This window comes from Lithobates pipiens, unplaced genomic scaffold (genome assembly GCF_037356315.1).
Source record: "Lithobates pipiens isolate NorthernLeopardFrog02 unplaced genomic scaffold, aLitPip1_a1.2 Scaffold_16, whole genome shotgun sequence".
Lineage (NCBI taxonomy): Eukaryota > Metazoa > Chordata > Amphibia > Anura > Ranidae > Lithobates > Lithobates pipiens.
Window position 1 is genome coordinate 444,670,473 of NW_027507748.1, and position 24,091 is coordinate 444,694,563.

Sequence of the window (24,091 nt, forward strand, 5' to 3'; positions counted from 1 at the left end):
CTCAACTTATTGAGAGAGAACAGCGTGTTGAAGTTAAAGGTAATAGAATTGCATGGAGGGTGGGAGGTGGTACAGAGACTGCAATTCAGCAAAAGATGAATCTATTGTCTAAAATGGTACAATAGTCAAAGTCCAATTATTGGGATTAAACTGAACAACACAGAAAATCATAAGACACAGTTTATGTCTTGAGTTTTAGTGAGGTGCTTTTTTAAAGAATCTTGCTTGCTGCATCTTTTTTATTTTTTTTTTAAATCTGTTTATTGAGTTTTGAAACATTTAACAACAAAAAACAAAGACAGATAACAAAACCAAAACTAAAAAGAAAAAACAGCACACATTGGTCATGACAATAGTGGGCTTTGGTACCTACAGAGACATGAGATGAGGCAAACAATTACTTGTAATATAGCAGTGAGCTCGAGACCTCGCAATGGTCTCAGCTTATGGCATTCATGGGTAAGATGGTGCCATGGGGCTAGAACATCTATCACCAAACAAAGAGTACATTTACAATCGCAAATTCTTATTCATAGAGTGAGGGGTGTCAGGTTTAAGAAGGGGGCGAGTCAGAGGCCGTGGAGGGATCTGCCAGCCATTTGGACCAGACCTTACCATATTTTTGGGGGCAACCCCTATTAGCATTGCAGTCTTTGTATAGGGGCAGGCTGTTGTTGACTAGTTGTTTCCACAAAGAGAGAGGAGGAGGAGTGGGCTTACGCCAGCTAAGGGCTATGGCTTTGCGATATTGCCATGGAGGGTTGGATCGATATGGTGGTGACCTGTGTAATGACATTTAGTATCTCTTTCCAGTATTCGGCAATGGGTGGAAAGGTCCAGAAAATGTGGGTGAAGTCACCCGGTATTGCTCCACATCGCCAGCAGCTGGGGGGGGGAGGCGGAGTTCATTTTGTGTAACCTATGTGGGGTGAAATATGCACGGTGGACCATCTTGAATTGTACTAGTCGGTCTCTCAGGGAGACCAGGGATCTAAAAGGGAAGTCCCATACGTCATTCCAATCGTCATTGTGGAAGTCAGGGATGTCGTGTAGCCATTTGTTCCTGAGTTTTTCCAGAGTGGGAAGGGAGGTCAATACTAAGTGGGAGTAGAGTTGTGAGGAGGGCTTATGTGTGCATCCGGACCTGAGGAGGTCCTCCAGGGTGGATTGGAGGGTGGATTGGATGATCTGGATGGGGGGGTTGGGGAATTGGCGACCAAAGGCGTGGGAAAGTTGAAGGTATCTAAAAAAATAGCTCTGTGGGGCATTGAAGTCAGAGATCAATTTAGGAAATGGGACCAGCGACTGATTGGAGATAACCTGGACCACCGTTTTTATGCTGAATTTAGTCCAAGCCTGGGGTTCAGGTAATTTGTAAAAATGCTCTAAGGGGGGGGGGGGGTTAACCACAAGGGGGTAGCCGGGGAGAATGCATTTTTAGGGTATTTTTCAAGTTGAAGTCCCACCGCCCATGCACAAAGTGTAGTACGCATGGAGGGGGTCAACGGGTATGGGGCTTTTGTAAGTAAAAATTGCAATGCCTCCAACGACTTCACCAAGGCCGCCTCAACCAAGGTGGCGGGGTTCCTCGTATCTGGAGTGAGCCACCAGACCGCTGTAACTAGTTGGGTGGCCAGGAAATATTTGTGTAGGTCAGGGCACGCCAGTCCCCCCTGAGAAGTCGGGCGCACTAGTGTTGACCAACTATATCTGGGGGACTGGGTTCCCCAGACAAAGGAGGCGAAGAGACTATGTAGCTGAATGAAAAAGGATTTGGGAATCCATTGCGGAGATTGGCGAAGCAAGTAGGTAAATTTGGGCAGGATTTTCATTTTAATCAGATTTAGCCTGCCATATAGTGTCCGGCCATCATATAGTGTCCGCCCCGTACTGCACATGCGCAGTACGGAGCAGACGAAGCTTCGGAAAATCTCCGAAGCTGAACGGCGCCTGCGCCGTGAGTGGAGGTGGTAGCCCCACCATCCAAGCAGACATAGGGTTGTGAATATTAGAGGGCCCCTCGTGGGCGAGCTTCGCTCGCCACGCTTCGCTCGCCACGCTTCGGGCTCAGTCTCGCTGTGCTCGGCTCTTTTATATTCCTACTCTATGTCCACTTGGATAGTGGGGATAGAACCTAGACTCACGGCGCAGGCGCCGTTCATCCTCGGCAATTTTCGGAATCTGTGTTGCTGTGTACTGCGTATGCGCAGTACGCAGCGGATACTATCGGAGGGAGGACCTTATATGATAGGACACCGGCCTAGCAGTAATAAGGGTAGTGACTCCCATGCCCTCAGTCTCAGTCGCGTCTCTTGAACTACTGGGGATAGATTCAGGGACAAGAAGTCTGAAGCCTGCCTTGAGATCACCACCCCAAGGTATTTGAAGCTATCTACCCATTGTAGAGGTATATTGGGAGGGGCGTTGGTGCGTGCTGCAGGGTCTATAGGAAACAAGAGAGACTTCAGCCAATTAACTCTAAGGCCGTAACATTGGAGAATGAGTTTAGAATCTGCAGGGCCGCTGTGAGTGAGGAGTCCGCATCGTTGAGGAAGAGAAGGAGGTCGTCCGCATACAGGGCAACCCTCTCCTCCAGCCAGCCAACGTGCAGGCCCCTAATGTGCAGGGAGGTGCGTAGGGCCTCCTCCAGAGGTTCCATGGCAATGGCGAAAAGGGCCGGAGAGAGAGGGAAGCCCTGCCGCGTGCCTCTGAAAAGAGGGAAGGGCTGTGACAGACTCCCCCCCCCAGCTTAATGGCTGACGTGGGGTGTCTGTAGAGTGTCTGTATCCACCTGATAAATATCAAGGGGAATCCCATTCTGCTGAGAACCTCCCACAGAAAAGGCCATTCCATGGTGTCAAAGGCATTCTGAGGCCATCACCCGGGAACCCTCATTGAGGTGTTGCGCCTGAATGTTGGTGAATAAGCGTCGTAGATTGACATCCGTGGCTCTATTAGCCATAAAACCAGTTTGGTCAGTCTCTATGATAGATGGCAATAGGGGCTGTAGTCTCATAGTGAGCAATTTGGTAAGAATTTTGAAGTCTATGTTAAGTAGGGCTATAGGTCTATAGGAGGCGCATTATATGGGGTCCTTAGGGGCTTTGTGGATTAGTATTATGTGTGCATGATTCATGGAGTCGGGAAGAGTGTTCTCCGTCAGACAACGAGAGTATAGCTGGGCCAGTTTGGGAGCAAGTAGGTCTCCGTGAGTTTTATAGAACTCATCAGAAAGGATCTGATGGCCCTCAAAACCTCCTCCGGGGTAATGGGTCTCACCAAGGTTTCCCTCTCAGCATCTGAGAGCCAGCCGAGAGCCAGAGGGTCCAGCCAAAGTGCCAGGTCTTGCGGCCTAAAGTCTGGGGGCAGTTTTGAGGTGTAGAGGGAGCTATAGTATTGCCGAAATACGGCCAATATGTCTGGAAGGAAAGAGACCAAGTCGCCCCGAAGGAGATATGATGTTGGGTATCACCGTCAGAGGTAGATCATGCTGTGCTAACATTGCCAGGAGACGACCGTTTCAGTCCCCCTGTTCAAAAAACCTTTGTTTGTTACGATAGAGATCAAGTCTGGTAAGTTCTGCTAGATGGAGGTGTAGTTCCCGTTTTGCTGCGTTAAGGGCATCAAAGCTAGAGTCAGTGGGGTCAGCCGCATATGCCTCGGTCTGGGTATTCACTGTGTTCTGTAGCTCAGTTGTGGTGGCAGCTTGTTCTCTACGGACCTCCGCTATTGAGGAGATATACTGACCCCTAGTAAAAGCCTTGAAGGCGTCCCAGGTGATCGGTGGGGAGGAGGATCCTGAATTACGTTCCCAGTATTTGGTAAGGCGAGGCGGGATAGTGTCAGTCAAGTCAGTATGGGAAAGCCAGTGGGTTCCCAGGCGCCAGAGGGCAGGGGTCCAGAAGGCGGGGGAGCGGATGGTAAGAAGGAGGGGGCAGTGGTCCGACAACCCACTAGGTAGGTAGGTAGCGTCTAGCCCATCTGACATCAGGATCGGATTGGCGAAAGCAAGGTCAATACGGGAGGACGTTTTGTAGGTGGCGGAAAAGCAGGAGTATGGTGTTTCCACCTCCAGACCTCTGCCACCCCCATTGCCTGCGCCCACGTGGACAGGTCTGAGGAGTGGAGTGTTGTTTAGGGGGGACCGGTCTGTCCAAACCTGGAGCTAGAATGGCGTTGAACAACCTAAGTAACAACCTGGCGGGGCAGTATGGGGTAACTCATTCTAGTATAGTATATAGGGTGGATGTGGAGAAGGGAGGAGGAATGCTGCTTGCTGCATCTTTGATATTTTTCCAGAAAATTCTCCTTACACAATGCTTCACAGTACCACATTCAAAACACGTGAAAAATTCATCAAAAGCAACGGCGACAAATGAAAAATGGAGAAGTGTGGATGGGTTTTGAGGGTTTACTTCCTTTATAAAGTGTAGTATAAGTGGAATGAAACTTGAAAAGTAGGGGTTTACTGTACCCGTTTAGATGATTGACCTCATAATAAAACCCAGTGCTGGTGACCACCAGTAAAAGATATACCGTATATACTCGAGTATAAGCCGAGATTTTCAGCCTCTTTTTTGAGGCTGAAAGTGCCCCCCTCGGCTTATACTCGAGTCATCGCTGTCTGCCTGCTCGATCAGCGTATCGAGCAGACAGACAGCGGCCATTCTAACATTCAAACGCCGCGCCTCCGGCTCCGCCTTCGCCTGTGATAGGCGGAACACTGAATTTCCCAGCAGCCTGTGTTCCGCCTATCACGGGCATCGTCTCATCCTCGTACTACGGACGAGGATGAGACGATGCCCGTGATAGGCGGAACACAGGCTGCTGGGAAATTGAGTGTTCCGCCTATCACGGACATCCGATAGGCGGAACAGCAGTCAGTGGGAAATTGAGTGTTCCGCCTATCACCGACGGAGGCGCGGCTTTTGAATCCTAGAATGGCCGCCGACGAAGAGCTGAAGGACGGAGGCTCGGGACGGGCCGGGACGGGACGGGCCGGGCCGGGACGGGACGCAGGCTGGACGGGACGCAGGCTGGACGGACACAGGCTGGACGGACACAGGCAGGCTGGACACAGGTAGGCTGCACGGACACACACACACACACACACACACACACACACACACACACACACGGATGCATGGACACACACACACACACACACACACACACGGATGCATGGACACACACACACGGATGCATGGACACACACACAGGGATGGATGGACCCACAGGGATGGACGGACACACAGGGATGGACAGGCATGTCTCACCCTCGGCTTATACACGAGTCAATAATTTTTTCCAGTTTTTTGGGGGTAAATTGGGGGCCTCGGCTTATATTCGGGTCGGCCTATACTCGAGTATATACGGTACTCATTATCCTTACTCTTGGAGGACAGAGTTAAGTGTCCTTGTTCCTGCAACATCCTGGGTTCACAAATGAAAGTGACAGTATAATTAGTCACAAAGGTGGAATTTTCATACTCAGGGCCTACATTATATCATTTCTGCATGCATTAGTATTGGCAACTTAGTGGACCTGATGTTTTAGATATCTTTTGTGAATAAATAGTTTTATTTAAATATGAATATATTTGCTTTTGCAGATTATTGAATAACAAAACAGAGCTCTCCTTAGAAGAGACTCAAAGACGACTTTCAATGAAACTAAATGAACTAGAAAATACCCAAGACAAAATAGTGCGACTTGAAAGAAAAAATGGTATGTTCTATGATTAAAAAACAAAGTTGAAATGCATGCTAAATCATTTATAATAACACATATAAACAATTTTTTTAACAGATTTTACTGTTTCAGAAAACTCAATCCTCCATTGGTATGGCTTATTTTCATTATCAACCACATTGCTAAATAAATGTGTAGTTAAAGTGTTACTAAACCCAGGACCCTACATTCACTATATCTGGTCTCCCACAGTACACAGAACATTGAAATGCAATAGTTTTAGTAAACATAAACTGCTAAATACCTTTTCTCATCAGCAGTTTGATCAGTCTTGTGACTGTCTGGTTAAAGCTTGTAGGAGGAGTTTTCATAATGCTCTCACTGTGGTTTGAAAGTGCAGGACCCCTGGCTATATGTCTAAATAGTGCTGAATTGCTCTGTGCTGATCACATATGCCCTCCCAAGAAAAAAAAAAACATCTAGCAATACACACTGACCATGTGCAGCTTGTCCCTTACCCTCTGTACTTTCTGGAGATGAGTTGGGGACAGTGGAAGTAGGTGAGGATCAGAGGAGACAGGATCAAACAGCCTTTTTACACAATGCAGAGGATTAACCCCTTAGGTTCCACAGTGAGTACAACAAGCATGATTTACTGCATATACAAACTGTTGTGGGTTTAGTAACACTTTAAGTATTCTATACTCAAACACTGGACTGTACCCAAAAACTAAAAAGTATGTACACTTTATTTATACAACTGAAAAACAATCCCCTCTTTTTGTCACACACCATGTTTGTATGTATGTACAAAAACAGGTGTTTGCATGGGAATATGCATGGGAATACATTGCTATATTTTTCCCTTTGAAAGCCACCAACAGACACTTTGTGGATGTATTTATATATTTTGCATAACAGTTTGCCAAGTGAAAGTGCATGAATTGGCTGAAAAAAAATGTTATAAGGCTAGGCTATTTCACATGCTTGATAAGTGTTTTTCATTGATTTAAAATGGAAAATACAACATGTGACCTCTAGATGGTGGTAAATATCATATGAATTTCCTATTATACTTAGCACCATCTAGTGGTGTTTTTTAATTTTAAATTAAAGAAATTAAAGAAAAACATTTATAATGCACATGAAAAAGCCTAATAATATTTGTTTATCCTGAGCTGTCAGTGATACACTCCTTTGTGTTTGTGTCACTGACAGTTCAGGTTACTACTGAGGATCAAGGACCAATTAGAGTTGTCCCTGATAATGTGATCACTATGTCATCTATGAAAAGCAACTGCAACACATGAAAAATGCAGAGGTAAGAATGGGTTCTGAGAGTTTACCTGCAGGCTGGCGGCCTGAGGAGGCAACTGTATTGTGACAGTATGCATGAATAGCACCGTTCATAAGCCTCCTGTGTAAAGTCTTGTCAATTTCTCCTTTGCTCCAGGTGCTGGTCTTGTAAGAAGCACATCCTGCTCCAATCCTCTACACAAGTAAACAAACTCAAGCCACACTTCTGTTATTGTTAACCTGGTCAAACAGTGCAGATACTGGCTTCAGCCATAGGCCCTGCCCATTGGCCACGCCCCAGGCCCTGACCATTGGCCACGCCACTCTGAGCATTTCACCCAGATTAGGCTTAGTCATAGAGTCTGCTTTATATGATAGATATCTAAGATGGCCTTCAAGCACACTCTATTGGTGGCCATAAACAGCCGAATAGTACCAGGTTATGAGCCCAAATTGAAATATTCATGAAGTGGCAGTTTGCTCTTAACCTGGTCATACCACTGCTTTAAAAAGAAAAAAAAAATAAGTATGCTCACTTCAGGACTCAATATCTCGCCTCCTCACTGCCTGCTTTATCCCTTAAAATGCTGATACACTGCACCGCAACCCCATGCATTTCACACAGTTGCAGGGTGGTTATGGTTCAGCTCGTTTTCCTAAATGTGTTGCATTAGTTGGAGGTACCACCTGTGGAAAGTGATGCGTTTTGTCGCCGTACATGTGACTTAATCAAAGGGTGATAAAGTCATATGTGCGGTGATGAAATGCTTCAGGGACGGGGCTTGTGAAATCATTGCGTTGTTCTAGGAAGCATACGATCACCCAGGGGGGCAGCAGGGCCGAGGAATTGTGGATGATTCTGTGACCCCAGGGACAGAACTGTATATGCCTAAATTCATCACCTGTATGCAGCAGGGCTAGTGCATTTTTAAATGTGAGTGGAACAGTTGTATGTTTTTTAAATAAATTACATTTACAGTTCTACACTATGTTAGTTCCTTCTTTACCCATATGCTGTCATCATCTATGGAAGACCACACTAGCAGGAGCCCATTGATAGGAGCTTAAAAATACATCTTGGATTGTGAGGGGAAGGTGCTACTAGGCCTAATTGGGGGCCATTCTGAGAGGTGAGTGCATAGTGTGACTGGTGCAGGGTCCACTTGGTGTTTGTCACTTACTTGCCATTTATTCATGGCTGAATGAATAAATGGCAAGTAAGTGACAAACACCAAGTGGACCCTCCACCAGTCACACTATGCACTCACCGTTCAGATACTTGCGGATTGCATCTGTTCACATGAAGATTGCACTTATCTTATGGACTTTGTTTTGGACTTTATGGACTTTGTTTTGTTTATTTAAAGGTTAAATGTCATATGTATTACTCACACTAGGGGCCACTGTTAGTGCTCATGCACACGGACGTTTTAAAAAACTGGCTGCAAAGCTAGCTCCGATGCCTGGAAAAATTGTTGTTAAAAACGTGATTTTTACCGCGTTTTGCATTGGCGTTTTTGCGCGTTTTTGCACGTTTTTTAGCGTTAGCGTTAAGTAGCGTTTTTTAAGAAACACATCTCTTGGCTATAGCACTCAGAAAACAAAGAAAATATGTTGCGCGTTTGCGCGTTTATGCGCGTTTTTGCGCGTTTTCCCACGATTCGCGTTTTTACAGCTCTAGCTCCACGCCACGGAACGCACTGGTCCTGGGTTTTTTTTACAGCTTAAAAACGCCTATGCCATTTGCAGCTCAAAAACGCCTAGGTGGGCATGAAGCCATAGACTAACATGGACAGCCGTTTTTAAGCTGCAAAAAAAGCTCAAAAAAGTGGCTGTAAAAACGTCCGTGTGCATGAGGCCTTATGCACTTATTTTTTATATATTGCTAGTGAAGCATTATATGTGTGGTGTTGTGGTAACACTTCTTTTTATATATTTTATCATGTATAGATGAACAATCGAGCCAAGATCTCATCCAACAAGAAGAAATAGCAATGCTCCGGAGAACAGTATCTGAGCTGGAAAAAGAGAAGGACAGTTTAGTTCGCAGCGTAGATCAGAAAACCGAAAAGATTTCCACACTTGAAGATAATATTTCTCTAAAGGTAAATGAATATCAGTACTGTATTTTTTTGATAATCATTCAGCAATGCACGGTAATTATTTAAATTCTTACTTTTGTTTTCATCCGTTGTGAGGAATAAGAAATCTTTTACCTTTAGGGTTATACTGCCTCCTACAGGGAGATTGGACACTGACAAACAAAAAACTGTAAGCGAGCCCAGGATAACCCCCCCCCCCCCCCTACTACCAGAATGCTACAGTTTTCTGCTAGTATCCTAGGCTTTTCTCCAACTCTTCTGTGTTAACATGCTAACCCTTTTTTTGCTAGCACTTTTTTTCCTCTGCAATTTTTTCCTCAATCAAGACTCCTTTCTACTTAATTGCTAGAGCTTATCTCTTCATTTGCAGCGAACTCCATGAAGTAGTCCTCAGCTTGGGCTTTGGCAATATCGTATCCATACCCCTGTACTAGACTCGACAGTGCAGGACTAGCCTATAAGTGAAATTTGGGAACTGAGTTTCACATGCTTGTTCTAGTCTCTGTTCTGGTAAAAGTTAGCTTCTGGGTCCAGAGCTGCTCGCAGTGTTTTAGAAATTTCCCCATTTCTAAAGACTCAGTTGGTTTGATTTACTAAAGGCAAATAAGCTGTGCACTTTGCAAAGTACAATTGACCTCTGCAGGAGCAGTTGCTCCAGAGCTTAGTAAATGAGCAGAAGCAAAAATGCTGTTTCTTCTATTTTCCTTGCACGTTATTGGGTATTCTTTCCAAAGTGAAGCTTTACTTCATTTACTAAGCTCTGGAGCAACTGCACTTTGCAAAGTGCATGGAGGGTTATTTACTAAATGCAAATCCACTGTGCACTTGAAAGTGCATTCGCTGTAGATCTGTGGGGGACATGCAAGAAAAATAAAAAACAGCATTTTTGCTTGCAAATTATTGGATGATAAAATCAGCAAAGATTCCCCTAATTTCAGATCTTCCTCTCAGATCTACAGCAACTGCACTTCCAAGTGCACTTGCAATGCACTTGTAGTACAGAGTGGATTTGCCTTTAGTAAATCAACCCCCAGTGTGTAGACCAGTCGGGCTGATCACTTAGAGTCAGGGGCATACCTAGAGCATAGGATATGGCACCCAGGGGGATCCTATATCTGGCACCCTCCCAACTTTATAATGTAAGTAAAAAAGGAGATGGTCAGACTGAGGATATGATACAAGATGGTGGTCAGAGACTGCAGACATGATACAAAAGATGGTCAGAGACTGCAGACATAATACAGGAGATGGTCAGAGACTGCAGACATGATACAGGAGATGGCCAGAGACTGCAGACATGATACAAAAAATAGTCAGAGACTGCAGACATGATACAGGAGATGGTCAGAGACTGCAGACATTATACAGGAGATGGTCAGACTGAGGATATGATACAAGATGGTGGTCAGAGACTGCAGACATGATACAGGAGATGGTCAGAGACTGCAGACATTATACAGGAGATGGTCAGACTGAGGATATGATACAAGATGGTGGTCAGAGACTGCAGACATGGCACAAAAGATGGTCAGAGACTGCAGACATTATACACGAGATGGTAAGAGACTGCAGACATGATACAGGAGATAGTCAGAGACTGCAGACATGATACAAAAGATAGTCAGAGGCTGCAGACATGATACAGGAGATGGTCAGAGACTGCAGACATAGTACAGGAGATGGTCAGAGACTGCAGACATGATACTGGATATGGTCAGAGACTGCAGACATGATACAAGAGACAGTCAGAGACTGCAGACGTGATACAGGAGATGGTCAGAGACTGCAGACATGATACAGGAGATGGTCAGAGACTGTGATGAAATGGTCAGATTGCCGTTCCACCATCCAGGCAGTCCAGGTGCATTGTACAGCCTGTCATTGACATGAATAATTGTACACTGCTGTACTCATGTTTATGATCGCACCACTGTATAAAGGAATACAAATAAATACAGTGACAGGCTGTACACTGCATCTGGGCTGCAATTACACTGTATGGGCTCAGGCAGTTGGTGCGCAAGAGTCCTGCCTTGTTTCTAGAGTGGGAAGCAGTGTTAGCAGAATAACACTAGAGGATAAAAAAAATTTTTTTTCAATTTATTCAGCTTGTATTGTGACACCAGCAATGTTTATGTCAAAGATAAGGCAAGCAGATGGTTGGATGGATAGATGGACAGAGTGCACAGACATCCAGCATTCTTTTCTACTTATGAGGATCTCTGTAAGAGCCATTGTTTGTGCTGGCAGAAAGGAATGCAGGTGCTCTGTCTGTCATACGGAGGAGTTTTAACAAAATCTTTACTGGTGTCAGAATACAACCTGGATGCTCTTGTTCTCTGGAGCTGCTAACATCCATTATGTCACAATGCAGAAACCAGCATGTGCTCTTCAGAAGTTCTCTCTCTCTCTCTCTCTCTCTCTCGTCCAAGTGTAGGGAAACAAACTTACCGTTCACCACTGTAGCCAGGGGCTGGAAACTCTCTCTGTCTCTTGTATTTCATCCCCGTAGCAAGCTGTGCTGTTCTCTCCTCTCCAGCTGCTGAGTGCTTACATCTCCTCTGTTGTAACTCATTAGGGAAATCAGACAGGCAGGGGAAGGGGGCGGGTTCAGCGCTTTCCTATTGGCTGAGAAGGCAGCAGAGAGGCTGTATATCATTGTATATATTCCAGCCTGCCGGGTCTAGCTAAAGATCATTGGAGCCGCTGTATCCCTCCAAAAAAAGAGTCCCCTGCTTCCTGGCTTCAGTACAGGATTTTCAGGTGCAATAAAATAAAACAAAAAACACTGTGACAAATGCAAGAATGGGTATGTCCATCTTGGAGGTGTTGTGGGGGGCTTAAATAAGTTTTGGGGATGCTTCAGCACCCCCAAGCTCCTGTCTGGCGCTGCCTCTGTTTACCCCCCCCCACCCTCTGTTGGTACGCCACTGCTTAGAGCCACCTTATTTACATAGGCTGCTGGGCAACTTTATTCTTTGTTCCCACAGAATTTTACCATAGACTGGGTTAATGCTGTGGGATTGCACACTGGCATCGTCTGCTGGCTGGAGTCTCATATGCACAAGCTTGCAAAAAGCCTCATGGAACTTCTGTCTTTGATCTGTTCCTGATGCTTGCCTACAGTGACTTTGGTTACCTCTATACATGTGACCCTCACCTGCTCCCAGCAGGCTTACTTTTGTGAGTACCTGAGGCTTCGCCTCTTACCCAACCTTTGTGCTGCATGGCTTTCAAACCACAGGTCTTGGAAACGTTGTCTAATTCTGAGTCACTCCAGTCCTTGACTTTGAATCTTACCTTACCTGAATCTTACCAATTTTAGCTCTTATTGATGCAGTGCACATCACTCTCTAAAATAGGAAGATCAGCCTTTTGCTTGTACCAATACTGTCTCTAGTTTTCGAATCTTTAAAGCTACTCCGGCTGCAGATACTTTCTCTTTGCACCCTGTGAAGCTGTGGTCAACTAGATATTTGAGTGCTTTTTGGCATCAAACAATTGTCTCCCAGATTTGCAATATTGCCATTTGGTCTTCTGGTCATATGTTCTCTAAGTTCCACAGAGTGGATTGTTTGGCCTCATCTGATGCCAGCTTTAGGCGTTGGGTCGTTTAGGCAGCTCTTTGAGTTGCAGGCAGTCCTAGGTTCATTATTGTGTTTTCTTGGGCTTGTTAATATTTGTTTGCAGTGTTGTCCACCCCTCAGTTGGACTGTTTTTGGACATCCTGAAGGTGAAAGATTTCCTGTGTCCGTCAAATGACAAAGAAAAAAGTAAGATTTTTCACTGTAAAATCATTTTCTTTGCTTGAAAATCATGCTCCTGGCACTTCTTTGCTACAAATGGTTTGCTGGTAGTAGAAGGAGGTATCTTGGGCTGAACTAAACTTTCTTTTTTTTATAATCAGGTCTAAGGCCATGACCTACACTTTTTTGTTTGCCAGTATCCAGTCCTCCTGTGGGTGGGATTATAACCTGAAAGTTAAATACTTTCAGTGTCCCTTAATGGCTCTAAAAAAAAGATTTTATTGGGAATATAAAAATCCTGATATTTTAATCCTACAGTACTGGACACTGGATGTGTAGTCATAGACCATGGTTTATATGCTACTACCTTCAGGTTATTGGACAATGGCAAAATCTTTGCTGGTAGCTCTCCACAGTGCACCCTCAAATAACCTCACCACTCTGTGGGACACCAGTTTTGCTTGTGTCCTTAGCGGATTATAACCTCTTCTCTCTTTTCTCTCTACACAATTATTTTTATTTTTCATTACTACAGTAGTCTGTAGTAGTAGTAGTCTTCTACTTGCTAGTTCTGTCAAGAGTCACCCTCTCATTGTCTCAGGGCTCACTGGCAGTTTACGTATTTTTTTCCCTCTATGCATACCTTGGCAATATTGCTATTACTACTATTAATAAATATTACTATTTCAATTTGCCCATATATCTATTTAGTCTTTATTTAAATATGTAGTAGCCTTGGGTACATTTAATAAGCAGCCATGTACCCTTTAATGACTACAGACAATTTGTAGTAGGCAAGAACAGACAGAATCAGAACGGTTGTTGTTTCTGATCCAATATAGTTGTATCAATAGTTCCTTCTGAGATGCATAATTTCAATAAATTGGAGACGGAGCATAGGATCAATACTACTACAAAAAAAAAAAACACAGACAGTAGAAATATCAAAGAACCATACAATACTTACTATATACTGATTTCTTTTGCTTTGGGAATGCGTCAGGATGTTACCTATTGCTTAATTCTATTAAACTTGACTTCAGCCTGGAGTAGTTACTTACCCTGTACAATAGTAATCTTCTTTTATTTATTTCTTAGGAAAGCACCATACAACGTATGCTCAGGGAAGTGGAAGATTCTACACGGTAAGGTTCAGTTTACATGTTTGTGTTGCTTTTTTGCTGCATGCTTCAGACATGTTTTTTGTCATAAAATCTGCAATATACCATTTGTATAAGGTCTGAGCAAAAAAAAAAAAAAAAGTCTATGGGTTTTATATAAAATGATTGCTCAGCCTGCAATTCGATGTGTTGCAGAAAAACAATTCAAATGTGAATAATGGACTATACAGGCTGTACGTGAAGTAGCATAAAAATGTGTCTATTCATAATAATAAGGTCTTTTATGTTGTATTTAAAAAAAAATGTCATCTCCTCTTCAAATCCTTGATTAGAAAATAATGCAAATAAAGCAAAACAATGTAATGATTGTTATATGCAATGAATCTACCTTGCAGGATACACATCTTAATGATAACGCTCTCTGTAATTGAGCCCCCACTGTAAGCATTTACTTCTTTTGTGCAGGTTGGAGGACAGTGGATAAAGAGTAGAATGTTTTTTTTTTGCTTATTCCCTAGAGACTAGAAACAATAATGCCTAAATAATTATGACACACCTAACGTCTGACAATCTAACATAATAAAACAGATTAGTTGGCACATAAGTGGTATATTAACTTTAGGCCTCATTCACATGGGCTTACCGATATGTACACCTGTGCAAAAAGACGTCTTCAACCACACTGAATGCACAGGTGATTAGTGCATCCACAATGCAGGCAGTCCCATTCATGTCTGTTGGGAAGCATCAGCTGTATAGACATAGCTGGTGGTTCTAATTAGATAGCTGCGCAGGTACGTGGATGAACATAATGCCCATACTTCCCACGCAGGTGAAGACGACTCTTTCCACAGGTGCGTATGGATCAGTATGCCCTTGTGAATGAGGCCTTTGAAACTTGAAAGGTTTATATTTAGGAACAGAGTGGATGACTTCAAGGCTCCTAGAAACAATCAGAAAGGGGTCACTCCTTGTTTAATATTTTTCCTTAAGTAGCATTGCATTAGGGGTAGGCAAACTTAGAGAGATGGAGAGCTACTTGAACAACATGGATGAAGTCAAAGATCATCGGGTACAATGTCCTGTTAGGGCCGGTTCACACCAGAACGCAGTGCCAGAAAGGCATGTTCTATGTGTGTTTCCTGCACCATGTTCAAAACACACTGCCTTTGTGATCTACTGCAGGTGATGATAAATTGTTAACCCCAAATGTAGACTGCAAACGCAGTGGACATAAAAAAAGTTTTACAAGGGAGTTCAGAATGCAAGGTTCAGGAGTGCGTTATGCTCAGAATGCAGAGATCAGGAGTGCATTACGCTCAGAATGCAGGGTTCAGGAGTGTGTTACGCTCAGAATGCAGAGATGAGGAGTGCGTTACCCTCAGAATGCAGGGATCAGAAGTGCATTGTGCTCAGAATGCAAGGATCAGGAGTGCGCTGCACTCAGAATGCAGGGATCAGGAGTGCGTTGCCCTCAGAATTCAGGGCTCAGGAGTGCGTTGCACTCAGAATTCAGGGATCAGGAGTGTGTTGCTCTCAGAATTCGGGAATCAGGAGTGTGTTGCGCTAAGAATGTAGAGTTTAGGAGTGCGTTGCGCTCAGAATGCAGGGATCAGGAGTGTGTTGCGCTCAGAATTCGGGAATCAGGAGTGCGTTGCGCTCAGAGTTCAGGAACCAGGAGTGCGTTGCACTCAGAATGCAGGGATCAGGAGTGCCTCCCCCCCTTTCTCTCCCATAGCAGTGTCCACTGTCCTTTTTACATTACACCCCACACACACACACACACAGTAGCATCCTCTTCCCTTCCCTCCCATTGCCACGTTTTATTGCACACGAGACTGAGAAGCAGCACAGTTCTGGACAGAGGGCAGAGGAGCTGGCTGAGTGACTCATATTAACATGCTAGTGATTAGTTGCTTAGGACCTAGCAACCAATCGCCTGCTGGTTAACTAGAAAAGTCAACCTGGCCAGCTTCTCCACCTGCCCTGTGTCCTGTGCTGTGCTGCTTCTCACTCTCCGTTGTTTACTGATGGGAGCGGCAGAGGAGGCAAGAGGGGAGGGAGGAAGGAGGACCAAAGGCATGGGTGGAGGAAGCTGATTGCGAAGACCGGCAGCTAGCAGTAGGAGGTGGAGGTCGGTGGCGTAGACCTGTCACCTACCAGCAGTCGACAGGTAGCCTGTGATCAACAGGTTGCCGACCCCCTGGTATATAATGACAAATGTACCATTTGAATACTGTTACTGTTTTTATAAACGTTATGTATTCTGTGTTTGAGATATACAGATTCATATTTTTTATTAATATTATTATACAGCATTTAAATTGCACAATCAGTTTGCGCAGCACTTTATAACATGAGGGCAGACAGTACAGTTACAATACAATTCAATACAGGTGGAATCAGAGGGCCCTGCTCGTTAGAGCTTACAAACTAAAAGTAACGCACTTGCTTATATTTGCAAGACTTTTTAACAGAAGGGTATAAAAAAGGTAGGGGGTAGGATAGACAGTCAGGGTGCTGGTGGGGGTGGATAGGGAGGGATGGAAGGGGTTTGCCAGGGGTGCAGTATGGCTATTGGGTACTGATGTGGATAGTTTTAATTTATCATATGAGGTGTTGTCACGGTTGTAAAAGAGAAGATACAGAGCTTGATGGAAGGTATTTATCTATCCATGCTTTTGACTATTTTGGAATCCTGCCTTGTAGAAGGGCCTCATTTTTTTTTAAGTATTATGATCTACAATGATTCAATTTTTAGTTTCAGTAAGACAAAGTCCTGATATTTTACAGACCTTGGGAGTAATTTGTTTTGTGATTGTACTGACATGTAGTAAAGGATTAAATTGTACTAAACGTGTAATATCAGGAGGGTGTTTGTTGAGAAGCGCTATCATGGAACCTGGAGGGATAATATTGCCTACGAGGTTGGATAAATATCAATGATATTGGTCCAAAATGCACTAATAGCTGGGCAGGTGAATTATTAATGCAGGTTAGTGCCCAGATCACTGCAGCTCCTGAAGTATGTGGGTGTGTAATTCGGGATAATAAAGGGGTTTAACAGCTTCAAAGCACAAAGTATAACCTGTCATTTCCTTTACCATTCATTCTGCTTTGGTTTCACTACAGGTTTTTACTGAAATTAGTAGCTTTGTTTTTTCTTTTTTATATACCTAAGACCAATTTGCTAGGTTATTGCTAACACTGAAACTCCTGCTGTTGTGGAACTACAAGTCCTAGCATGGCTTGTCTGACAATGTACTGTATAAGGTCAACCAGAGATTTGGCAGGCCAAACTGATTTCAGATTTCTGATAGCTGTCTGTTAATTAAAATACTTGTAATTGACTATAACCTATGCCTATGTGTTACTTACACACCCACCTGTAAAATGAATCATAATTAGAATATTTTCTGTACACTGAAATATCTACATACAGTAGCAATTTAGAGGTATGTGCTCGGAACTAGGTAAGTGTGAAAAACCTGTTGGCAAAACTAACTGCATATAGTTTTCTGTCTTGTTGGTTCTCATTTATGAGGATTTTTTTTCTCTGAACCACTACAAATGCTGCCTTTGAGAACTAGTAATGTCGCTCTGACAACTCCTCAATGTTAATCAGAAAAGAGATCTAAAACCTTGACTATCTTAGGAAGAATTTCTATAACAGCCTTTATCAACCTTTTTTACACAAAGGAACCCTTGAAATAATTTTTAGGTCGTAGGGAACCCCAGCTAGGTTCTTTACATTTTAGTGACTATGAAAGGTGCCCACTTAATTATGATCAGTGGAAGACATGACCTTTAACATTTATGGTCAGTGAAAAGAATGCCCCCATTACATTGGGATCAGTGAGAATACCTTGAAGATTGTCCCTTACATTGGTGGGTTAATTGGAGGGTCAGCCCTGAAAGGACCAGGCCATTTTTTGCGGCACGGCACTGCGCTTTAACGGACAATTGTGCAACGTTGTACCCAAACAAAATTGATGTCCTTTTTTTCCACAAATAGAGCTTTATTTTGGTGGTATTTGATCACCTCTGTGGTTTTTATTTTTTGCACTGTAAACAAAAAAAGAGTGACAATTTTGAAAAAAAAACAATATTTTTTACTTTGTGCTATAATACATATAAAAAACAAATATAAAAAAAAAGTCTTCATCAGTTCAGGCCAATATGTATTCTTCTACATATTTTTGGTAAAAGAAAATCACAATAAGTGTATATTGATTGGTTTGTGCAAAAGTTATAGTGCCTACAAAATAGGGAATAGATTTATGGACTTTTATTTTTATTTTTTTTATTGTTTTTACTGGTAATGGTGGCAATCTGCAATTTTTAGCAGGACTGCAGCATTGCAGTGGACAAATCTGACCTTAGTGACACTTTTTGGGGACCAATGACATTATTACAGTGATCAGTGCTAAAAAAAAAAATGCTCTGATCAATGTATAAATGACACTGGCAGGGAAGGGGTTAACACTAGGGATGATCAAGGGGTTAATTGTGCTCCCTGGGTGTGTTCTAACTGTTTGGGGGATGGGCTCACTGGGACAACACAGATATCGCTGTTCCTGATCCCTAGGAGCAGCAGATCTCCATGTTGTCCCCTGTCAGAACAGGGATCCGCCTTGTTTACATCCCTGTTCTGCCTCTTAGTAAAGCGATTATGCGTGGCCGGCGGACATCGGCACTTCCTATGTGCCGCAGGCACGCCCACACTATTTATTGCATGAAACAACATACAGTTACTTCGTTTTGCGCAATAGAGCCGACCTGCCGGAGTATATGTACTGTGCCTGGTTGGCAAGTGGTTAAGGGAAGAATGTGACTCTTACACCCACCTAGTTATCAGTCCGTGTTTACTTATCTGAGAGACAAGAAGAGAGGCTCCACTGGTTCTGTGCCTGGAACTGCGTAGACACTTCGTTTTGCGCAATAGAGCCGACCTTCCGCAGTATATACTGTGCCTGGTCAGCAAGTGGTTAAGGGAAGAATGTGACTCTTAAACCCACCCAGTTAACAGTCCGTGTTTACTTATCTGAGAGACAAGAAGAGAGGCTCCACTGGTGCTGTGCCTGCAACTGTGTAGACACCATCAGGTGAGAGGTCAGTTAGCTCAATGTTTAAAGAATCCCTAACAACCTCTGGCGAAAACCTGGCTGAGATTGACTGTTCTATACAATGCTTTTTTGCTGTAACTCTTAAATATAATTATATTTCTCTACCACTTTGTGTAATTCTGTTTTTTTATTTAGGCAATCCTCCAAGATTATCAGCAGCCATGAACAGGAAATCAACCGCCTGCGTCGGCAGCTGGATGAGATTAGTGATGAATTGTCTCGCACTGGAAGGGAGAGGGAAGCTGTTGTTCAAGAAAATTGTGGTCTACATGACCAGCTATCTAAGTGCAAAGTGGAAATACAGGTAGAAAATAGATTAGGCTTTAATTCTCCTACAAAAGGGTGTGACTACATTACATTTATTGCATGTCAAATTATTATACACATAATTGTTGCCTCAAATAAATTTGACAGAATCATCATAGGTCTTCTATGTTGTTCTAGAGCAACAGTACTCTAATCTAACCACTTTCTGTGGGGGCACTAGCATGGGTTCACTCCCGAGCCTTGCTGTCTACATCTAATGACACAGATAGGAGGACTCGACCCCACTCCCTTTTCACTGGCTTTGATTGACAGCAACAGGAGCCAATGGCTCCCCCTGCCTCAGCAAAACCAGTGAGACCAGGGTACAGCGCTGGATCAAAAGTGGGCTCAGGTAAATAAAATGAGGGGTGAGGAGGGCACTGATGCCTAAGCATTTTTTACCTTAACACAAGGAATGCATTTATTTAAAAAATATTTTGGTTTCAGGACCACTAGCCTTCTGTAGCCCAGGGAGTCTGGTCTTCCCTTCCTAGGACATCATTTTCAGTTTCTCCTTTACTCATGTTTAGGCTGTGAGTCCTTTGTTGGGAAATAGTTTGTTCTGTTTCATCTCCTATTTGGATCCAGTAGACTAATTTCATGTTATGTTTTCCCCAATGTGGTGGCTCCTCACTGGTGTGATCACTCTGATCCTATGACATCAGATTTAGTTCCTATTGAATCTAAACAAATACAAAAGGGCCATATAGGCCACATCAGACATAACAGCGGAAAAAAAGCTGAGTTAGACTTACCGGTAACTCCTTTTCTAAGAGTCTTCCAGGACAGCCATGAGACCTATGGCTCCTCCTACCAGGACAGGAAACATGTTAACCCCCACCAGATAAAAGGGTGGTCCTCCAGGCCCCATGTCACTATTTCTCGAGAACCGTAGGATGTACCTGTAAAACATATCCATAATACACATAACTTCATGACAAAACTTGGTGGGAATGCGACTGTCCCGGAAGACTCTTAGAAAAGGAGCTACCAGTAAGTCTAACTCAGCTTTTCTCTAAGCGTCTTCCAGAACAGCCATGAGATGATGAGCCAGAACTTATCAGTCTAGGGAGGGAAAACTGCCTGAACGACCTTACGACTAAACGCCTGCTCCTGAGTAGATAGGCGATAATGTTTAATGAAGGTTGAAAAACTGGACCATGTGGCAGCCTTGCAAATTTGTTCCGGTATGGCTCCAGCCTTTTCAGCCCAAGACACAGACAAGGCTCTTGAGTGCACAGTGACAAAAGGTGGAGAAACTTCCCTAATTTTGTAAGTTTCAGAAATACAGTAGCTTGCTTTATCTATCTACCCAATGTGGCTTTAGATGCACTCTTTCCCTTGTGTGCTCCTGAAAAGAGGACAAACAAGGCGTCTGTTTTTCTAAAGGTCTTGGTGACCTCAATGTAAATGAGAAGAATTCTTCTAATGTCTAAAAAAACTAAATTTTCTTTCTTGGTCCCCTTTGGCGAACTACAAAAGGTTGGCAGTACAATGTCCTGGGATCTGTGAAATGTACTGCCCACTTTAGGCAGAAATCCTGGATCTGTTTTCAAAACAAACCGATCCTCAAAAATTGTGAGGAAACGCTCACTCACTTACCTTACGAGCTGAGGTAATTGCCACAAGGAAAATTGTTTTTAAGGTAAGTAACTTAACTGAAATATCCTCTAGGGGTTTAAAAGGTAATTCTACCAGAGTTTGAAGCACCAGGGATAGGTCCCAGGTTGGACAACTGCTAACCACTACTGGCCTGAACCTAGAAATTGATTTAAAGAATCTAGCTATAGTGGGATTTTCCAAGAAAGAAAATTGGAGAAAAACAATGATTGCTGCCGTCTGTACCTTTTAAAGTACTACCGTAACTGTAAGACCTTTGTCGACACCCACTTGAAAAACTTCCAAAATTGAAGGAACATCATGAGTTAATCTTTGGTTTTCAGATAACCATGAGTTACATTTCTTCCAGACCTTGGAATATATGGCTCTAGTGACCAGTTTTCTGCAGTTTACCAGGGTCTTGACTACTTCAGAGAACCCCTGGACGCATAGTATCTGATACCAGGCTGTCAAGTTTAAGGAAACCACCTGTGAGTCTCTTTGGAACACTCTGTGGAGTCTCTGTTACCAGAGTCTGTAACAGGGAAAACCATGGCCTCTTAGGCCAAAAAGGGGCTATTAGGATAAGATCTGTATCTTCTAGAAGAATCTTCCGAAGGACTTTCGGGAATTAGCCTGATCGGGGGGAGACCGCAGCAGAAGCCAAATGGCCACGGATTGCCACGTCCTCTGTCTTGCAATTGTTCTGATCTGCGAACAGGTCCCCTTCCGGACATCCCCATCTGTTGGTGAGACCCGCAAAGAGATAATCTGCCAGACAGTTTTGTGTCCCCTTCAGGTGCACTGCTGTAATTTAGGCTAGATTCCCTTCTGCCCATGATAAAATCTCCTGGGGATAGATTGGTTTAACATGCTTTGTACCAAAAAATTTATTTTAATATTACAGTAAGTAGAACAAGCAGCAGAATAAAATGTATGTTTTCCCCACAGTAATGGTACTTGTGTTCAAAATATTACTGATCAAACTTGAAAAAATATATTGTTTTCAGATTTTTACTGTTTTTCCCCTTAACCACTTTCAGACCGGACCATTTTGCTGGTAAATGACCAGAGGTCTTTTTACACTTTGGCACTGCGCTGCTTTAACTGGTAATTGCGCGGTCATGCAATGTTGTACCCAAACGAAATTTGCGTCCTTTTCTTCCCACAAATAGAGCTTTCTTTTAAAGGTATTTGACTGACTCTGCGATTTTTATTTTTTGCGATATAAACGTAAAAAGACCGCAAATTTTGAAAAAAAATGATATTTTCTACTTTTTGTTATTAGAAAAATCCAATAAACTCAATTTTAGTCATACATTTAGGCCAAAATGTATTCAGCCACATGTCTTTGGTAAAAAAAAAGTCAATAACTGTATATTTATTGGTTTGCGCAAAAGTTGTCACATCTACAAACTAAGGTACGTTTTCTGGAATTTACGCAGCTTTTAGTTTACGACTGCCTATCTCATTTCTTGAGGTGCTAAAATGGCAGGGAAGTACAAACCCCCCCCAAATGACCCCATTTTGGAAAGTAGACCCCCTAAGGAAATTGATAAGTGGCATGTTGAGCCCATTGAATATTTTATTTTTTTGCCTCAAGCGATTGAATAATGACAAAAAGTTGTCATTAAATGATATATTGCTCACACATGCTATGGGCATATGTGAAATGACACCCCAAAATAAATTCTGCTGCTTCTCCTGAGTACGGGGATACCACATATGTGGTACTTTTTGGGAGCCTAGCCGCGTACGGGGCCCCGAAAACCAAGCACCGCCTTCAGGCTTTCTAAGGGCGTAAATTTTTGATTTCACTTCTCACTACCTATTACAGTTTTGAAGGCCATAAAATGCCAAGATGGCACAAAACCCCCACAAATGACCCCATTTTAGAAAGTAGACACCCCAAGCTATTTGCTGAGAGGCATGTTGAGTCCATGGAATATTTTATATTTTGCCACAAGTTGCGGGAAAATTACAAACTTTTTTTTCCCCACAAAGTTGTCACTAAATGATATATTGCTCACACATGCTATGGGCATATGTGAAATGACACCCCAAAATAAATTCTGCTGCTTCTCCTGAGTACGGGGATACCACATATGTGGTACTTTTTGGGAGCCTAGCCGCGTACGGGGCCCCGAAAACCAAGCACCGCCTTCAGGCTTTCTAAGGGCGTAAATTTTTGATTTCACTTCCCACTACCTATTACAGTTTTGAAGGCCATGAAATGCCAAGATGGCACAAAACCCCCACAAATGACCCCATTTTAGAAAGTAGACACCCCAAGTTATTTGCTGAGAGGCATGTTGAGTCCATGGAATATTTTATATTTTGCCACAAGTTGCGGGAAAATTACAAACTTTTTTATTTTATTTTATTTTTTCACAAAGTTGTCACTAAATGATATATTGCTCACGCATGCCATGGGCATATGTGAAATGACACCCCAAAATAAATTCTGCTGCTTCTCCTGAGTATGGGGATACCACATATGTGGGACTTTTTAGGAGCCTAGCCGCGTACGGGGCCCCGAAAACCAAGCACCGCCTTCAGGCTTTCTAAGGGCGTTACAGTTTTGAAGGCCATAAAATGCCAAGATGGCACAAACCCCCCCCAAATGACCCCATTTTGGAAAGTAGACACCCCTAAATTTAGGGGTACACTAGTGAGACTAGGTAATAAATGGCGGGTGCCCTGAAACTATAAAAAAATAACTAACCAACCAGCGTCACCTGTAACAGTTATATGGTGATCACTGGTGAAAGGGTTAACTAGGGGGCAATCAGGGGGCTTTATGCGGTAGTATATGGGGGTCCCTGGCGCTATAAAAAGCTGCGGCGAACCTAAATACCTACCTGCCTAACTAGCGTCACCTGTGACACTAATACAGCGATCAGAAAAACGATCGCTTATTAGGCTGGGTTCACACTGGAGCGATGCGGGAACGCCACGAATCCGCGGCGGGTTCCCGCATCGCATGCCTCCCGGCGGCAGTTCACACTGCCCTATGCGAACTGCTGGGAGTGTCAGTGAAATGTTAATGACACCCCCAGATCAGTTCGCATATCGCAGTGCGATCTGCAAACTCGGATCGCAT

General features: G+C 43.4%; 1 protein-coding gene across 2 annotated transcripts in view; it reads left to right on the forward strand.

Annotated features, from left to right (window-relative positions):
- TSGA10 (testis specific 10) overlaps positions 1-24,091 on the forward strand; it is a 180,961-nt gene that overhangs the window by 57,364 nt on the left and 99,506 nt on the right. For both annotated transcript variants that reach the window (XM_077482743.1, XM_077482744.1), the window contains exons 10-13: positions 5,613-5,728; positions 8,939-9,093; positions 13,935-13,981; positions 19,219-19,387. In XM_077482743.1, the coding sequence (XP_077338869.1) occupies positions 5,613-5,728; positions 8,939-9,093; positions 13,935-13,981; positions 19,219-19,387 (487 nt within the window). The remainder of the gene's footprint in view (positions 1-5,612; positions 5,729-8,938; positions 9,094-13,934; positions 13,982-19,218; positions 19,388-24,091) is intronic.